Genomic DNA, 19,661 nt, shown 5'->3' on the forward strand with positions numbered 1-19,661 from the left:
GTGTTACCATCTGGTTCAGTACATGAACTCTGTATACCCTGCCTACTCACTATATTTCAGTTTTTTCTACAGCTCAGCCTCCAGGGATCGCTGTTCCAGTATCCGAGGGACTACAGCCCATCCAGGCATTCCAGCTCACTACTGCCACCTCTGGTGGTTCAGTATACTGTCTAATAAAAGAATTAGTGTGTGTCTATTTCCATACTCTGAGCCTGAAGGGTGGTCCCTCTTGGGATCTTCCCCCGGGGGCGTGGTCATCTGCCACTGGTCCAAGGATCCACCCACAACTCTCCAAAATAACAATAGATTGCTAAATCCAAGCAGACTGTTAACTCCGAACTGAACAGTAATACAGCAGGAAGAGGAAATGGAGACTTGATGGGTCATCATATTATATGTTTCTGATGTACATATATACAATCATGGATACAGAGAATGCACAGGTTTATACCCCATAGAAATATGCTGTACCCATATACAGTACAGAGACGAATGGCACATAGATGCAAACTGCACAAGTGTATGACTTTGATCTTTTCCTGATAGGAGCACTCAGCGTTGCACCCGAATGCTTATTTCCCAGCTCACCTTGTCTGACATGGACTTTAACCGGACTTTTATTTCACTTAAAGTAGGAGGCGGCTTGGGTTCAGATGGCGTTTTTCCTTTCTCTTTCGGTTTCTTGTCCAAGTCGGATGTCTGGAATAAGAAAACGGGCAAACAGCCCAAGCTCAGGATAGTAGAAAGCATTGCCCATACATAGCTTTGAAGAGGGCGGCCTTTCAGCCTAACCAACTACAAGTCTCTTATTGCTGTCTTTACATGGTAATCAAGATGAGGGCAACCCTCCACTAATCATATTAGCCTGCTCTACAGCACGGTAAAAAACATTTTTCAGGACACCAATCAGCATAAGGACCTCACGCTTTCACTTTCCTCTGGAGTCTCCAACTGCATCATCAAATCCAGCGCTCTCTCTTTCCGCCAACAACTTTTCCAGTTTTTTGCTTTAAGTGTTAATGATTGTGTAAGTTGTATTCATGATCCTGGCACAATGTTCTGCAATTTCAGCAAGTTAAAGCAAACATTTTCCTTTTCTGAAAACTGTGAACTCTTTTTCCCTGTGTCTAAGAGGAGGACTTCAATTTGTTTGCAGTTTCAGAATTTAAAAGGCCCCCTACATGATCCCTCTTGGAATATTTGATATACCTGTTTAGTGTAAAAATATCCTCCTGTGGTTATCTGATTTTAAAGAGAATAATCGTCTCCAATCTGGACAAACTTTCATCACATGTATTACCTTCCAATACTTTTCAATAGCCTACATTTGCATTGTACCCCCCCCCCCCCCCCCCAAACAACTGATATCCTTTTTGAGAGGATGACATCTTTGTTGCTTGGTTCCATTGCTCATTCAAAAAAATGCTGCGTGCCCAACTTTGGATGCTGTTTGACAGTCTACACTTATTCCCAGCTTACCAACAACCACAATACCTAGCTAAGTTCCTGTGTATCACTGCTATATCATGTGTGTGCTGAACTTCCTAGAATGTGGGCTCCAGAAGAAGAAAACAGACGAGGTCTTTAAAGTAAACATTTTCATAAACAAGTGTTCAGAATGTAAGCAACTACAACAACAACAAATGGATAAACCACCATTGATCACCAGACAAAAGATGATCATTTAAAAGAAAAAGAAAAAATGGCCAAAATGCCAATTTAACACCTTTATTCCAAGTTAAACTAAATTAATTTTCTGAACTGATACCCTAATAGGTAAACAAACAGGACTGGTTAGAGTATAAAAATAAGTTTATAGTCAAAATGCATTTCTAAACTGAATCAACAAAAACAAAAGCACTGCGCTGTTAGACCCCAGTCATAACTCGACTGTGCCGCAGAATACACCCAACTCAGTGTTAACCAACAAGTATGTTTCATCATACCATATACTGTTCCAATCTCATTAAAATTTGGAGTAGTATTATAAATTAATCTTCCTTTCTTTAATTTAAGATCCACCATTTTCTGATACCAGAATATTAAACAGGTAAAATGACCTACTCAAGGGTGTGAACATATAAACTCTAATGTACTTTTCAGGAGGGCTGAGGATACTCAGATTTACATAGAAACATAGAAATGACGGCAGAAGAAGACCAAACGGCCCATCCAGTCTGCCCAGCAAGCTTTCACACTTTTTTTTTTCTCTCACATACTTATGTTTCTGTTGGCTCTTAGTAACCTTTTTTTATTCTTTTTCCCTTCCACCCCTGCCATTAATGTAGAAAGCAGTGTTGGAACTGCATCTAAGTGAAATAGCTTAATTTAGTTAGGGGTATTAACCACTGCAATAAGCAAGCTGCACCCATGCTTATCTGTTTATTCAGACTGTGTAATTCAGTCCTTGTTGATTGTTGCCTGAATATAGATCCAACTTTCTTCATTCCCTCTGCCATTGAAGCAGAGGGCCATGCTGGATATGCGTGAAGTGTCAAACTTCCTCCCCTGTCGTTGAAGCAGAGAGCTATGCTGGATATGCGTGAATTGACAAAATTTCCTCCCCTGCCGTTGAAGCAGAGGGCTAAGCTGGATATGCGTAAATTGTCAAAATGTTCTCCCCTGCCGTTGAAGCAGAGAGCTATGCTGGATTTGCATTGAAAGTGAAGTATCCGGTATTTTTTGGTTTGGGGTAGTAACAAGCAAGCTACTTCCCTGCTTTTATGTGGTTGCAATCCTTTTTTCCCACATTTCCTCTTGCTGTTGAAGCATAGAGCAATGTTGGAGTCGCATTATTGAATAAGGATATTCAACTCCAGGTAGCCATCATTCCCTCAAGCCACCCCCATGCCTCTTCTCTTCATTCACATCCTCTAGACTTTATGGATCCACAGTATTTATCCCACGCCCCTTTGAAATCCTTCACAGTTTTGGTCTTCACTACTTCCTCCGGAAGGGCGTTCCAGATATCCACCACCCTCTCCGTGAAGAAATACTTCCTGACGTTGGTTCTGAGTCTTCCTCCCTGGAGTTTTAAATCGTGACCCCTGGTTCTGCTGATTTTTTTGCAACGGAAAAGGTTTGTCGTTGTCTTTGGATCATTAAAGCCTTTCAAGTATCTGAAAATCTGTATCATATCACCCCTACTCCTCCTTTCCTCCAGGGTGTACATATTTAGATTCTTCAATCTCTCCTCATAAGTCATTCGATGAAGACCCTCCACCTTTTTGGTTGCCCTTCTCTGGACCGCCTCCATCCTGTCTCTGTCCCTTCGGAGATACGGTCTCCAGAACTGAACACAGTACTCCAGGTGAGGCCTCACTAGGGACCTGTACAAGGGGATAATCATTTCCCTTTTCTTACTCGATATTCCTCTCTCTATGCACCCTGAATAGGCAACGGCTTTTCAGCAGCCAGTTACGCAGCCGTGACCACCTCCTTAATCCAGCGACCTATTGTAACCCGCAAAGTTGGTTCACCCTGTTTTCCCTCCACCATGAAGTACAAACAGGAAATCCATCTTTCAAGAAGGTTTAGAAACCTCCAGATACTTCATTGCATGTCTCTTGACATCCAAGGGACGCAACAGGCGATATTCTTCCACATCTCTTTCCTTATTCAAGAATGGCAAGGAAATGAACTGATTCAAGTGAAAATCCAAGACCACTTTAGGCAAGAATGAAGGAACAGTATGCAGTTATGTTGCTCCTGGAGTCACCCGAAGGAATGGCTCCCAGCAAGACAAGGCCTGCAGCTCGGAAATTTGACGCACAGAACAAAGTGCCATCAGAAACACTGTTTTCAAGGTCAATAACCATAAGGAAAGGCTATGCAGCAGTCAAAAAGTAGGGCCTGCCAAGAAACCCAACACCCGGTTAAGACTCCACACAGGAACCAGTAACCGCAAAGGACGAAGAAGATGTTTCACTCCCCTCAACAAGCGGGCCACAACAGGATGAGACAATAAGGATTCGCCATTCACCTGCTCCTGAAACTGGCAAAGAGCTGATACCTGTACCTTCAAGGAATTTAACGGCTAACCCTTTATATAACCCATCCTGCAAAAATTCCAAAATGAGCGGGATCTTAACTGAATGAGGAAGATCATTTCAATCTTCATACCAAGCTTCAAACCCGCACATAGGCTAAGGAAGTGGAAAACTTGCAAGCTCATAGCTAGATGCAATCACCGCAGAAGAATATTACTTCAACAAGCGAGCCCTCTCAAGGGCCATACCATAAGACAAAACAGAGTCAGATTTTCTTGAAGGACAGGCCCCTGCTGCAACAGATTCCTGTGCAGCAGAAGACTAAGGAGGGTTTATACCAGGAGTCTTCGCAGATCTGCATACCATGGACTTCTGGGCCAATCTGGTGCCACCAGGAGCACCATCCTCCTGTGGCCTTCGATCCTTCAAACTATTCTGTCCAACATGGGCCTTGGAGGAAAGGCATACAGCAGCTTGTCTTCTGGCCAGACCTGCACAAGAGCGTTGATTTTCGAAGACTTCAGATCATTCCTGCGACTGAAGAATTGAGGAACTTTCGCATTGCGAGAAGTCATCAGCAAGTCTATAAACATAAGGCCCCAGCGATCCACTATCAACTGGAATGCCTTGTCCGACAATACCCATTCTCCTAGGTCCAGGCTCTCCCTACTGGGAAAAGTGTGCTCTTACATTGTCTTTTCCTGCAATATGCGATGCTGAAATCACCTGAAGTTGCATGTCCACCAAGTCCATAAGTTGATCTATCTCCTGCGATACCTGCTGGCTCTTGGTTCCTCACTGCTGATTGATGTACACCACCATCATTGTGTTGTCTGATATTATTCGGATTGCTTAACCCTGCAGTCTGCTGCTGAACTGCAAGCACACCAACTAGACCACCTGGGTTTCCAGCCAACTGATGTTCCAGAGAGACTCCTTGTATTCCAGCATCCTTGTGCTGTAGTTCCTGACAGTGAGCTCCCTAACTTTGGAGGCTCGCATCTGTCGTGAGTACCAACCAGACTGGCAATGTCATGGAAACTCCCTTTCTTAGATGATCTGCTTGCAACCACCACTGGAGGTGAGAGAAAAACTTCCATCAGCAGATGGAGCCAAACCAAATAGTCTGAGATTGCAGGGACCAAAGAGACAGCAGGGACTGCTGAAGAGGATGCAAATGCACCCTCGCCCATGGCACCACTTCCAGGGCTGTCGCCATCAATCCAAGTACCTATAGATTGGACCATACTGTCGGGCGAATAGTGCTCACCAAGACACGCACCTGAGACATCAACTTTTGAAAACGAGCTTCTGGCAGAAAAACTTTGCTCTTCATCATGTCGAATCGCAAACCCAGATACTCCGACGACTAAGATGGCTGAAGACTGCTCTTGGCTAGTTCACCACCCAACCGATCTCTAACAGGGAGATCACCTTGCGGGTTACCAGACGGCTCTCTTCCAGAGACTTGGCCCGAATCAATCAGTTGTCTAAATACGGGTATACTAGGATCCCATCCCTTTCTCAGTTCTGCTGCTACCACCACCATAGTCTTGGAAAAAGTTCTAGGAGCGGTAGCTAGACCAAAAGGCAGCACCTGAGACTGATAATGGCATTCCAACACCGCAAAACGTAGAAAACATTGGTGCTTCAATTGGACAGGAATATGGAGATAAGCCTCTGACAGATCCAAGGAAGTAAAATTCCCCCAACTGCACGGTCATTATCACTGACCGCAATGTTTCCATGCGAAAATGAGTCACCCGCAAATGACGGTGGACCCCTTTGAGATCCAGGAAGGGACGAAAGGAGCTCGTATTCTTGGGCACAATGAAATAAATTGAATATCGACCAGTATTTTCTTGAGATGTGGGTAGGGAACCATAGCCCTTAGACTAAGAAGCCTTGACAGTGTACACTCCACCACCTGCTTCTTCTGTGGGAAGTGGCAGGGAGACAACACGAACACGTCTTGAGGAACACTGAGAAATTCCAACGCATATCTTTCTATTGTTACTTCCAGGACCCACTGATCCGATGTGATCTTCAGCCACCTCTAATAAAAGAGAGAGGCGTCCCCCTATCTCCTGTTCCTGGGTGTGAGTTGGCAAATCTTCATTGGGAGGGTCAGGAGGTTTAACTACCTGAGTCCCCGCCTCGCCTAGGCTGTTTTGGATAAAAGGACTGAGACCTGCCAAAAGGCTAAGTTCTCTGAAAGGTCGTCCCTTTTAGGGACGAAAATGCTTGGAACCTCTGAGATGACCTCTCATACCAAAGGGGCACGGCAACTGCTTCTTATCCTCCAGCAATCGAGGAACCGGAGATTTGCCCCACTTACTGGCCAGCTTGTCCTACTTGTTCTCAAACAAGAGCGAGCCTTTAATAGGCAATTTCGTAAGGTTAGCCTTAGAGGCTGCATCAGCTGACCAATTCCTCAACCATAACTGGCATCTGGCCGCTATTACCGAAGCCACGCCTCTGGTCAATATGCGGTCCAAATCACAGCCTGCCTCTGCTAAGAAGGCGGTGACGGGTTCCATAACTGCCTTGGAAGACACTCCAGTCACCAACCTCTTGCGCGTGCAAAGCTTTTAAAATCTACCTTTAAGTGTGTACAAGCATGGACGTTGTTTAAAAATATCATCTGAGAAACACAGTCCAGATGTATTCCATGCATTAAGAAAGGTGGAAGGAAGGCCAAAATGCCTGCCAGCTTTGTTAAAAGGTGAATTAAGAAAGACTATTTTAGCCAAAAAATGGTCTCAAAATAAGTCTTCAAAAATTGAAAGGATCCATCTGAAGAAAACATGAAAAAGCAAAAGCATTGGAAGTTAAATGTTAAACACTGATAATATAGGCAAAGAGAATTTGAAAATAAGTTGGAAAATAAGTTGGACTTCATTGCATAGAAGCAAAAACTAATAATAAAAACTTTAAAAAAATATATATCCGAAGCAAGAAGTTGGTTGGACTATTAGATGATGGAGGGGTTAAAGGGGCAATTAGGGAAGATAAGGCTATCGTGGAAAGAATACATTAATTCTTTGCTTCTGTGTTTACTAATGAAGTTGTTGGGGAGATACCTGCTCCAGATACTTTTTTCAAGGGTGACAATTCAGACGAATTGAACCAAATCACGGTGAACCTGGAAGATGCTGAGGCCAGATTGACAAACTGAAGAATAGCAAATTGCCCAGATGAGATGGTATACACACCAGGGTTCACAAAGAACACAAAAATTAAATTTCAGATCTATTACTAGTAATTTGTAACCTATTATTAAAATTGTCCATTGTATCTGCTGGAAGGTGGAAAATGTAACCCCAAAATTTTAAAAAGGCTTCAGGGGTGATCCAGGAAACCACAGACCAGTGAGCCTAACTTCAATGCTGGGAAAAATAGTGGAAAATATTCTAAAAACAAAATCACAGAACATATAGACAGACATAGTTTAATGGGACACAGCCAGCATGGATTTACCCAAGGGAAATCTTGCCTCACAAACCAGCTACATTTTTTGAAGGGGTTAACATACATGTGGATAAAGGTGAGCAGGAAGATGTGGTCTATTTGGATTTTCAGAAGGCATTTGACAAAATCCCCCGTGAGAGGCTTCTAAGAAAATTAAAATCATGGAACAGGAAGCAATGTATTTTTGTGGATGCAAACTGGTTAAAAGACAGGAAACAAAGAAGGATTAAATGGTCAAGTTTTCTCAGTGGAGAGAGGTAAACAGTGGAGTGCCTCAGGGATCTGTACTTGGACTGGTGCTTTTTAATATATTTATAAATGATCTAGAAGGGGGAACTACAAGTGAGGTGATCAAATTTGCAGATGAAAAAATTATTCAGAGTATTTAAATCTCAAGTGGATAATGATACATTACAGGAGCACTTTGTGAGACTGGAAGATTGGGCATCCAAATGGCAGATGCAATTTAATGTGCAAAGTGATGCATATAGGGAAAAATAACATATGCTGTAATTACACTATGTAAGGTTTCATGTTAGGAGTTACCACCCAGAAAAAGATCTAGGCGTCATAGTGGTTAATACATTGAAGTTGTCGGCTCGGTATGGTGCAGTGGTTAAAAATGCAAACAATGTTAGGAATTATTAGGAAGGGAATAGTGAATAAAATAGAGAATGTCATAATGCCTCTGTATTGCTCCATGGTGAGAATGCAACATGAATACTGTGTTCAATTCTGGTTGTTCATCTCAAAAATGATATAGATGCACTGGAGAAGGTACAGAGAAGGGTGACCAAAATGGTAAAGGGGATGGAGCAGCTTCCCCTGTGAGGAAAGGCTTAACAGGTTACAGCTGTTCAGCTTTGGGCCAGATTTGAAAAGGGTTACGCACATAAGGTACGCGCGTAACCCTTTTAAAATGCCCCTGCGCGCGCTAAGCCTATTTTGCATAAGCTCGGCGGCGCACGCAAGTCCCGGGGCTTGCAAAAAGGGGCGGTTGGGGCTGTGGTGTTGGCTCGGGGGCGTGTGGGCGGTCCGGGGGAGTGGCCGAGTGCTCCGACACAGCGGACTGTGTCGGGACCTGCCACGCCAGCAGACAGCCGGCGCACGTAAGTTACTACCGTCCGGAGGCAGGCGTAACTTTTCGAATAAAGGTAGGTGGGGGGGTTTACATAGGGCTGGGGGGTTGGGTTGGGTAGGGGAAGGGAGGGGAAGGTGCGGGGGGGGGGTGGGGGGTGGAACGGGCAGTGCACGCCATGCTCGGCGCGGTGCACAAATGTGCACCCCCTTGCGTGCATTGACCCCGGATTTTATAAGATACGCACGGCTACGCGCGTATCTTATAAAATCCAGCGTACTTTTGTTTGCGCCTGGTACACGAACAAAAGTGTGCGCGCGCATAGATTTATAAAATCTACCCCTTAGAGAAGAGACGGCTGAAGGGTTGTTTACTCTTAGATAATACAATACTCAGGGGCACTCCATGAAGTTAGCAAGTAGCACATTTAAAACAAATCAGAGAAAATTATTTTTTCACTTAAGACATACAGATGAATTTTAAAAGCCCAGTTCATGCATCAATGAGAGATGCTCACACAAGTTTGGCTTGTGTGTGCCAAGCGGATTTTAAAAGCCGCCCAGGTATGTGGATATATCCCACAATGCGCCCTTTTCAAAGATTTTCAAAAAAGGGGCAGGGCATGAACCAGAGATGTGCACATAAATACTTACGTGCCTGGACATGCACCCAGAACCCCTACCGCTTAAGTTTATTTCTACTATGAAGGAGGTATAAGTTAGAAAATAAAGAAAACTAGGCAGATCTACAGTGTTTTAAGGGTTGGGGCTAATTGGGGGGGGGGGGGGTGGAGTGAAGGCTATTAAACTGAGAGGGGTTTGGAGGACGTCTCTCATCTGGGCCAAACTCGTAAAACTGGGAATGGCATTGTCACAAACCCCTTTTAAAATCCCCTGACTTACATGGTAGAAGCAGGATTTGCATGCCTGTGCGTGCAGCCAGGCTATTTTATAATGTGCACAAGATAGCCACATCCCTGGGCACAGGTCAACATAGATGCATAAATAAATGCCCACACATTGGTTTGAAAATGACCAGCCCAATTAAACTCTGGAATTCGTTGCCTGATGATGTGGTTAAGGGATTTATTTATTTATTTATTTGAAGAGTTTTATATACCGTTATTCGGTAAAGCCATCATAACGGTTTACATAGTGAATAATTTTTCATGGAAGATTTGAGATATTATAACATGGTGAACATTACAGTAATAAACATAACATAACAATTCTAGGAAGTAACATAAGGTGGATGAGGAGGGAAGTCTGTTAGATTGTAGATTATAGTTATGAGTTCATTTGAGAGTTGGTATGAGCAGACGATTGGGGGTCCGTGAAGAATTTACGAAACAGTAAAGTTTTTAGGTCTTTTTTGAAGGTTTTTATGTTGAGTTGAGTTCTCAGGTCTTCAGGTAGAGTGTTCCAAAGATTGGGGGAGGCGATGGAGAAGGCTCTCTCTCTTGTTGATGTTAGATGAGCATCTTTGATGGTGGGGATTAATAAGTAGTTTGAGTTATTGGATCGTAGGTTTCTTGAGGAGTTTTGAAGGGTTATTTTAAGGGTGTTTAGCTTATCTAGGTTTAAAAAAGGTTTGGACAAGTTCCTGAAGAAGTCCATAAACTGCTATTAGTCAAGTTGACTTAGGGAATAGCCACTGCTATTACTGGCAGTAGTAGCATGGGATCTATTTAATGTTTGGGTACTTGCCAGGTACTTGTATCCTGGATTTGCCACTGTTGGAGACAGGATGCTGGGCTTGATGGACCCTCGGTTTGACCCAGTACGGCAACTTCTTATGTACTTAATCTTTAATTTCCTCTTTTAGTGACAGCAAGAGATGCTGAGGTACTTCTTGACTCCAATGTATCTCTTAGGAGTCATATAAAAGCTGAAGCAGCCTCTGTTTTCTACAAACTCCACCTAGTAAAGCAGTTGAAATATATTTATGCGAGTGATTTTTGCACAATTTTGCAGACCCTACTTCTAAGTACTATGGACTACTGCAATACTTTTTACTTGAGACTTCTCAAATCATTGCTCAGAGTGCTGCAGTGGGTGCAGAATGGAGCAATTAGACTTACCTGTGGCAGTAGGTGCCAGGACAGGGTTACACCCTGTCTTAAAGACCTGCACTGGCTGCTGTCTTTGAATTCAATTTAAAGTACTTTGATTCACAAAATCATTTGAGGGGATGGCTCTCGCTATTTAAGGGAGGTTTTGGTGCCTTATGCGACCTCCTGCCCCTTGTGCTCTGCTGGGAAGGCCCTATTGTTAGTTCTATCATTTTATAAGATTCTGCTCGTTTTATAGCTGGTTGGCTATTTTTTTTTTTTTTTTTATAATAGTCTACGATTTTTAGGGTTCTGTTTCTTTTTATTTGGTTTTGTATTGTCCTGCTATTATGTATGTACTGATATTAATCCACTTTGAATGTTTTTATGGATTATGTGAAATAGATTAAATAAACAGAAAGCCTTAAGCAGCCACCAACAATCATACAGAAACAGGAAGTACGTAAGTAAGCATACAGAGCAGTACAGAAGTTCTATTATCTCAAAACAGTTCAGTACCAGTTAACACAATATAGTTCAGTACAGTGACATGAAATGCATTTCCAAAAGAAACCTTTGATAACTAATATGTGAAAAATCAATAATTGTAAAATATAAAACTGCCACAAAACAAATACATAACATGTAATAGAGTTCCTTCTAAAATTATTTTACTGCTATTGTAGTAACACTGTCAGGGTTAATTAGCAGGTTGCTTAACATATCCACTTTCCTGTTCTTGGAGTTAATTGTCCTCTATTCTGGTTGTATCTTAAAGTCACTATTCTTTTTTTTGTCCCATTACAATTAATTTAAAGGGGGATTTAGAATAACAGATGTACACCTTTTATTATAACCAATATCCCCCGGTCATCGACCACTGCGTTTTCTTATGAGATAGGGATCAATATATTAACTGCAAAATATCCAACGAATCCCCAACTACAAATATTAAATGTTTGATAGCGCATCGGTTATATGACCTTCATAATAGGCGTCATAGTGTGGTAATCCTTACCATTTTATCACTCTGCCTTATGCAAAATCATTGGTCAGTCCATTTTTTATAATTTTTCATGTGCTGGTGCTCCGTGTATTAAAACATTTTCTCAATTACTACAAAACTTGCAGTTTTTTTTAACGATACTTATCTTGACATGATGTTACTTCTTTGCATGTTATTAGCCCGAGACTCTCCTCACAGATGGTCCGTAGCAATGTGACCAATCTCACATCGCTTCTCCGTGTCTGTGCCTGACACTGTACAGGGTTTCGGACGTGCGTCGTCCTTCCTCAAGGGCAAAGATCTGCGCCACGAAAAAGTTTTTTATCAGCAAAACTTAAACATTATATACCAAAGGTCAAACGTGTATTAGCTACTCACTCATATCAGGCTCATCATGGCTCTCAGCGTTTTTTAGTGCGTCTTTTCTGGTTTGAATTTCCCGCCTCCATTTTAAAGCCCCCTCTCAATAGTGACGTACTAACTACGTCACTTCTGGTGCTACAGTGAATACCATTCAATCATAGCATTAAGTCCTAATGGTATAACTGTGTGCATACGGAAAATCCACTGCTGCTCTCTTAAATTTAATAGAAAGTTAGGATCACCTCTTCGTATATTCTCTGGAACCACTTCCAACACCCGCCAGCGTAGTTGTTGGAAAGTATGATGATGTTCGAGGCAGTGGGCCACCATTGGGGCAAGCGTTTTTCCCGTAGAGATACAACTACGATGTTCGGTTAAACGGACACGTATCTGGCGTTTAGTGCGCCCTATATAATAAAGATTACAAGGGCACACGATAATGTATATCACTCTTGAGGTCTCGCATGAAGAATATTGACGTGCATTGTGTTCATGTCCGTCTTTATCAATCCACTGTTCTCCTTCGATCGCTTGGTTACATACCGAGCAATGTTTGCAGGGCCAATGTCCTTTATTTTCATTCGCATTAATGGTGACAATAGGTGAAAGAAAAGGATTACAGCGAGGGTATCCGGTGAAATACATCAAAAGAGCATACAAAAGAGCGTATAATGCTGAACGACAATGGCTTCTCTTAGATACAACAGAGGACAGAGAAGAAAAACGCATAGTGTGCACCCTGCCATATACCAGTTTAGGCACCAATATTTCTAAATTGATACATCACTATTGGCCAGTACTTAAGACACATAGTATCTTCAAAGAGTCAACAATTATTGCTTTCAGTAGAGGTAAAAACGTGGGGGATTTAGTAACGCATTCTTTTCTTTCACCTATTGTCACCATTAATGCGAATGAAATAAAGGACATTGGCCCTGCAAACATTGCTCGGTATGTAACCAAGCGATCGAAGGAGAACAGTGGATTGATAAAGACGGACATGAACACAATGCACGTCAATATTCTTCATGCGAGACCTCAAGAGTGATATACATTATCGTGTGCCCTTGTAATCTTTATTATATAGGGCGCACTAAACGCCAGATACGTGTCCGTTTAACCGAACATCGTAGTTGTATCTCTACGGGAAAAACGCTTGCCCCAATGGTGGCCCACTGCCTCGAACATCATCATACTTTCCAACAACTACGCTGGCGGGTGTTGGAAGTGGTTCCAGAGAATATACGAGGAGGTGATCCTAACTTTCTATTAAATTTAAGAGAGCAGCAGTGGATTTACCGTATGCACACAGTTATACCATTAGGACTTAATGCTATGATTGAATGGTATTCACTGTAGCACCAGAAGTGACATAGTTAGTACGTCACTATTGAGAGGGGGCTTTAAAATGGAGGCGGGAAATTCAAACCGGAAAAGATGCACTAAAAAACGCTGAGAGCCATGATGAGCCTGATATGAGTGAGTAGCTAATACACGTTTGACCTTTGGTATATAATGTTTAAGTTTTGCTGATAAAAAACTTTTTCGTGGCGCAGATCTTTGCCCTTGAGGAAGGACGACGCACGTCCGAAACCCTGTACAGTGTCGGGCACAGACATGGAGAAGCGATGTGAGATTGGTCACATTGCTACGGACCATCTGTGAGAAGAGTCTCGGGCTAATAACATGCAAAGAAGTAACATCATGTCAAGATAAGTATCGTTAAAAAAAACTGCAAGTTTTGTAGTAATTGAGAAAATGTTTTAATACACGGAGCACCAGCACATGAAAAATTATAAAAAATGGACTGACCAATGATTATGCATAAGGCAGAGTGATAAAATGGTAAGGATTACCACACTATGACGCCTATTATGAAGGTCATATAACCGATGCGCTATCAAAATTTAATATTTGTAGTTGGGGATTCGTTGGATATTCACCTTTTATTATAGTCAAAACCCACTTTTGAAAAATCTTCACAGAGCTCACTCTTCAGTTGTTTGTGCTAGAGAATTAGATCAAGGGAATATCCTGAATGTAATTTCTTTGGGTTTCAGCAAAGCTTTGGGCATTATCCCTTTCAGGAGACTCATGAACAAAATAAGCAGCCTGGAGGCGAGTCCTAAGGTGATGGACTGGATTAAAAACGGTTTGACTGATAGACAAGAGGAGAGTGGTAAATGGAAGTCATTCTGAGGAGAGAAAAGAAAATTATTCCTTACCTGCTAATTTTCGTTCCTGTAATACCATGGATCATTCCAGACGATGGGTTAAGTCCCCTGTCCAGCAGATGGAGTCAGAACAGATTTCTGGGGGGGAGGTGCTATATTACCTCACCACCCTCGTCATCATCCCCAGTATCTAGCCTAGCAAAGCCAAGCCCAAGAGGATGAGAGGGATCAAGTAACTGTATTGAACTAAAATTTAAATTGTTAAAGAACCAGAATGAGAACCTCAACAGAAAACTTGCTAACACATAAATACTGAACAAACAACTCTGGGTGCTAGAGCGAGTAGAAATATGAGGAGAGCACAGTCGAGCAGAGATAGCCCACCCTAATTAAATCCTTCAAAACTAACGGGAGGGTGTCTGGAATGATCCATGGTATTACAGGAACGAAAATTAGCAGGTAAGGAATAATTTTCTTTTCCCTGTACATACCAGGATCATTCCAGACGATGGGATGTACCCAAGCTTCCCTCCTATGGGCGGGCCGTGGATAGCCCTGCTCGGATGACTCAATCCCCAAAAGAACCGTCTGGTGGTGCGAAAACATCCAGACGATAATGTCTCGCAAAAGTATGGAGAGACTTCCACGTCGCCGCTCTGCAAATCTCCTGGACTGAAACAGAGCTAGACTCTGCCCAGGACGCCGCTTGTGCGCGAATGGAATGGGCCTTAACCCCCAAAGGAGGTTGCTTACTGGCCCCAATATAAGCCGACACAATTGTCCCCTTCAGCCAGCGAGCGATAGAAGTCTTGGATGCCATGTGACCCTTTCTGGGACCCGACCAGAGAACGAAGAGATGGTCGGATAGACGAAACTCATTGATAACTTCCAAGTAACGCAACAGGCATCTCTTCACATCCAAGATACGTAAATCCCTAGGTTCGTTGGATTTGAAGGAAGGTAACTCTACTGACTGATTAAGGTGGAAGGCCGAAACCACTTTGGGAAGAAAGGATGGAACCGTGCGGAGGGACACTCCGTCGTCTGAGAAACGGAGATACGGTTCTCGACAGGATAGCGCCTGTAGTTCCGATATGCGTCGCGCTGAACTGATTGCCATCAAGAAGATAGTTTTAAAGGTCAGATCCTTAAGAGAGGAAACTCGCAAGGGTTCAAAAGGTGAACCGCTAAGTGCTCGCAGAACTAAGTTCAGATTCCAGGACGGACAAGGAGGACGTAACGGAGGCTTCGAGTGACGTACCCCTTTAAGGAAACGACCCACATCCGGATGAGAGGAGAGACGCGACCCCTCACCACTATGTAAGAGGGCGCCCAGAGCCGCGACTTGTACTCGAACCGAATTGTAAGCGAGACCCAGATCCAGTCCTTCCTGTAGGAAGGAGAGAATTTGCGATACCGACGCATTGGTGGGCTGAATGTCGTGAGACCCGCACCAAGTTTCGAAGACCTTCCAAACTCGGACATAGGTGACTGAAGTAGATCTTTTATGAGCAAGCAGTAGAGTCGAAATGACCTCCTCCTGGTAGCCTCTGTGCCTCAGTTTGCGCCTCTCAAAAGCCAGGCCGCTAGACAGAAGCGATCGGCCTGCTCCAAAAATATGGGCCCCTGCTGGAGCAGTCGTGGAATGTGGCTGAGACGTAGAGGGCCTTCCGTGGCCAGGAGAAGAAGATCCGCAAACCACGGTCGACGAGGCCACTCCGGCGCCACGAGGACCACTGGGCCGTGGTGATTCTCTATCCTTCGAACCACCTTCCCCACGAGAGGCCACGGTGGAAAGACAAAGTAGGACGTGCCGCGGCCAAGGCAGGACTAGAGCATCGATTCCTTCCGTGCCTCGTTCTCTTCTGCGGCTGAAGAAACGCGGAGTCTTTGCATTGCTTGCTGTGGCCATGAGATCCAGGTGGGGAGGGCCCCATCGGGAGATTATCAAGTCCATCGCCTCCCCCGAGAGTTCCCACTCTCCGGGATCCAGGCGTTGACGACTTAGAAAGTCCGCCTGTATATTGTCTACTCCTGCAATGTGGGAAGCTGCCAGACGCAACAGGTGCCTTTCCGCCCAGTGCATTAATTTGTCCGCTTCCAAGGATACTTGGAGACTTCATGTGCCCCCCTGTCTGTTGATGTAGGACACCGTGGTCGCATTGTCGGAAAGGACCCTGACCGCTCTGTGACGCAGCCGAGGAAGAAACCCTTTTAACGCCAGACGTACCGCTCTGGTCTCCAGTCGGTTGATGGGCCACCGGGTCTGTTCTGCCGTCCATCGGCCTTGCAGAGAGCTCTCCTGACAGCGCTCACCATCCTGAAAGGCTGGCATCCATGGTGACCACTGTCCACTCCGGCATCTCCAGAGAGAAACCCTGAGCAAGGTTTCAGGGTTCTAGCCACCAGTGAAGACTGTTGACAGTAGCCATCGGTACCGGGAGTACCATCTGGTAATCTCGTAAGGACGGCTTCCATCTGGAGAGCAGAGACCTCTGAAGAGGGCGTAGGTGGGCAAAAGCCCACGGGACGAGATCGATAGTGGAGGCCGTCGTGCCCAGGAGCTGAAGATAGTCCCATGCCGTGGGTTCCTGAAGATCCAAGAATCGGAGGACCTGATCGCGAAGGGACTGAGCCCTTTCTTTCTTGAGAAATACCATGCCCTCTTTCGTGTCAAAATGTGCCCCCAGAAAATCCAGGGACTGGGAAGGAACCAGGTGACTCTTGGCATAGTTGACAATCCACCCGAGAGACCGGAGTATACGGAGCACTTTGCTGACCGTCCGGCAACCCTGGTCCCATGACTTCGCTCGTATGAGCCAATAGTCTAGGTAGGGGTGCACTAAGACGCCTTCCCGGCGCAATGCCGCTGCCACCACTACCATGATCTTCGTGAAGACCCGTGGAGCCGTTGCCAGACTGAAAGGTAAGGCCCGGAACTGAAAATGTTGACCCATGATCTTGAACCTTAGGTAGCGCTGATGATCCCTGAGAATAGGAATATGCAAGTAGGCCTCGGTGAGATCCAAGGAAGCTAGGAATTCTCCTCGATGTACCGCTGCTAATACTGATCGAAGAGTTTCCATGCGAAAACGGGGAACCCAAAGAGACCTGTTCACCATCTTGAGGTCCAGGATGGGGCGAAAAGTACCCTCCTTTTTTGGAACCACAAAATAGATGGAGTAATGACCCCGACCCAAGTCGGAGGGAGGGACCGGTGATATCGCTCCCAGTGCGGAAAGTCTGTCGAGAGTGGAAGCGACAGCTTCCTGCTTGTGGCGGGATCCGCAAGGAGAGAAAAGGAACCTGTCTCTGGGAGGATAGACAAAATCCAATGCGTAGCCGTGCTTTAGAATATCCAGGACCCACTGGTCCGACGTAATTTGGACCCACTCGCTGTAAAAGAGAGCGATCCGACCCCCCAGCCGGGGAACCGGGTCGTGGGTCCGTCTGGCATCATTGGTTTGTCTTGATGGAGGACGAATTAGAGGAACCCCGTCCCTGACCCTCCCTACCGGGACGGCGCCCTCAAAAGGGCCGGTTCCAGGAACCTGAACGAGAGGACGGGTTCCGAGGAGCTTGTTGACGAGTGTTTCGTGTCCTCCGCTGATTCCTGTATCGATACCTAGAGGTGGAGGAGGAAAACCTCGAGGAACGTGGACGGTCTTCTGGAAGCTTATGTACTGAGTTTTCATTCAGGGATTTAATAATCTGATCCAAATCTTCCCCAAAGAGAAACTTGCCCTTGAAGGGAAGAGATCCCAGGCGAGTTTTAGAGGATGCGTCTGCCGACCAGTTACGTAGCCAGAGTAGGTGACGAGCTGACACTGCCGCTACCATAGAGCGGGCAAGAACTCTGAGAAGATCATAAAAAGCATCAGCTCCCTATGCCATCACGGACTCCAGCCGGTCCGCCTGTAGGGCCTCAGCTTCTGGTAAGTCCTGTGAGGTGAGCAGCTGCTGTACCCAGCGCAGACCTGCTCTCTGTGCCAGCGCACTGCAAATAGAAGCTCGCATATCTAGTGCGGAAACCTCAAAAATCCTCTTGAGGTAGACTTCCAACTTTCTATCCTGAGTGTCCTTTAGAGCCGTACCTCCCGTGACCGGTATAGTGGTGTGCTTGGTCACCGCCGATACAGCCGAATCCACGGCAGGGACCTTAAGAATGTCCAGAAAATCTTGTGGGAGTGGGTAGAGCTTGTCCATAGCTCTACTAACTCTGAGGGTCGCCTCAGGAGTATCCCACTCCCGGGAAATGAGTTGGAGAAAGGAAGAATGGGTGGGAAAAACCTTGGCCAGAGGTCTTAGGCCAGCAAGGAGAGGATCACCCTTCCTAACGTTTGGCTGTGGTCCGACCGGTTCCGGTGGAGGGTCGATGTCCATTTCCGTCAAAATGTGAGGAATCAGGTCCTCTAATTCTTCCGATTGGAAAATACGTAAGATCCTTGGATCATCTCCCTCCAGCTGGGTGAGCAAGGTGGGATCATTCCCCAACGGGTCTCCCGGAGGATCCCCCCCTGGACACCCCGCCGGGGCTGGAGATACTCCTGAAGGGTCCTTGGAGAGCTGAGGCGGATCACCCGACGGATAAGAAGTCCCTTGAGAGGGGGACCCCCCCTGCAATGATGATAGACGGACCAACTTCGGAGGAGGGGGAACAGGAATGTCAAAAGGAGCATCCCTGTACCGAAGGAAAGCCTTGTGCATTAAAACAATAAACTCCGGTGAAAAAGCAGAAAAACCTCCGGAAGGGGCCCCAGAGGCCTCTCCCTCCCGGTGTCCAGAATCTGCCAAGTTCCGCTGAGTCCTCGAAGGGGGTGCCGGAATAATCGGGGAGTCCTCCTCTGATAACCCCGCTTCGGAGTCTGACATCAAAATGGCCGCCGTTCCCGCGCTGAGCGGGAACGGGGCCTGTCGTTTTCTAGAGTCGCGGTCCAACGTTCCCTCGGCGTCCCCCTCAGCAGGGCATGTTTCCCCATCGGGGAGGCAGCCCGAGCAACGCCCCTCCCTGGCGATTTTAACTCCCTGCCGACCGCAGGCTACACAAGCCGCCGGGCGCGGCATTGAAAACGATGAGGGGAGAGGGGGAGGGGAGGACAAGCGCGGCAAGTGTTGCCTCGCGCTGAGCAGAGCTGCGAAAGAGCAGAGAAAACTCCCCCCTGCCGACCCGAGGGACCGCCGGGGTATCTCCTTCCCGGCAGCCGGCGGCCCCGGGGAATGTACTTCGCGGGGCCGCGGGTCGACTCGATAGCGTTGTGGGGGGAGGAGGGGGAAGGTGGGGGGAGAGGCTGGACCACCAGCGTGCACCCGCAGACAAAGAACTTCGACGAAGACCTGAGGTAAACCAAAACTGAGGTAACCTGAAAATTAATATAAGAGAAAACACTTACCCCTGCCAACTAAAACGGTAGGAGAGGGACAGAAAAACGGAGTAGGGAGAGAGAGAGAGAGAGAGAGGCCTGTCAGCAAGCCCCGGTGAGGTAAAAAACCGTCACCCTTCCCTCAGTTCTGAAAAACAAAACTTTAACTA

The 19,661-nt window shown here is 45.6% G+C and overlaps 1 protein-coding gene across 2 annotated transcripts in view; it reads right to left on the bottom strand.

The window, feature by feature from the left end:
* The window catches only part of LOC115087953 (nucleophosmin-like), a 210,587-nt gene that overhangs the window by 10,382 nt on the left and 180,544 nt on the right, over positions 1 to 19,661 (bottom strand). For both annotated transcript variants that reach the window (XM_029595739.1, XM_029595729.1), the window contains exon 9: positions 589 to 699. In XM_029595739.1, the coding sequence (XP_029451599.1) occupies positions 589 to 699 (111 nt within the window). The remainder of the gene's footprint in view (positions 1 to 588; positions 700 to 19,661) is intronic.

The sequence above is a fragment of the Rhinatrema bivittatum genome, chromosome 1 (genome assembly GCF_901001135.1).
Source record: "Rhinatrema bivittatum chromosome 1, aRhiBiv1.1, whole genome shotgun sequence".
Lineage (NCBI taxonomy): Eukaryota > Metazoa > Chordata > Amphibia > Gymnophiona > Rhinatrematidae > Rhinatrema > Rhinatrema bivittatum.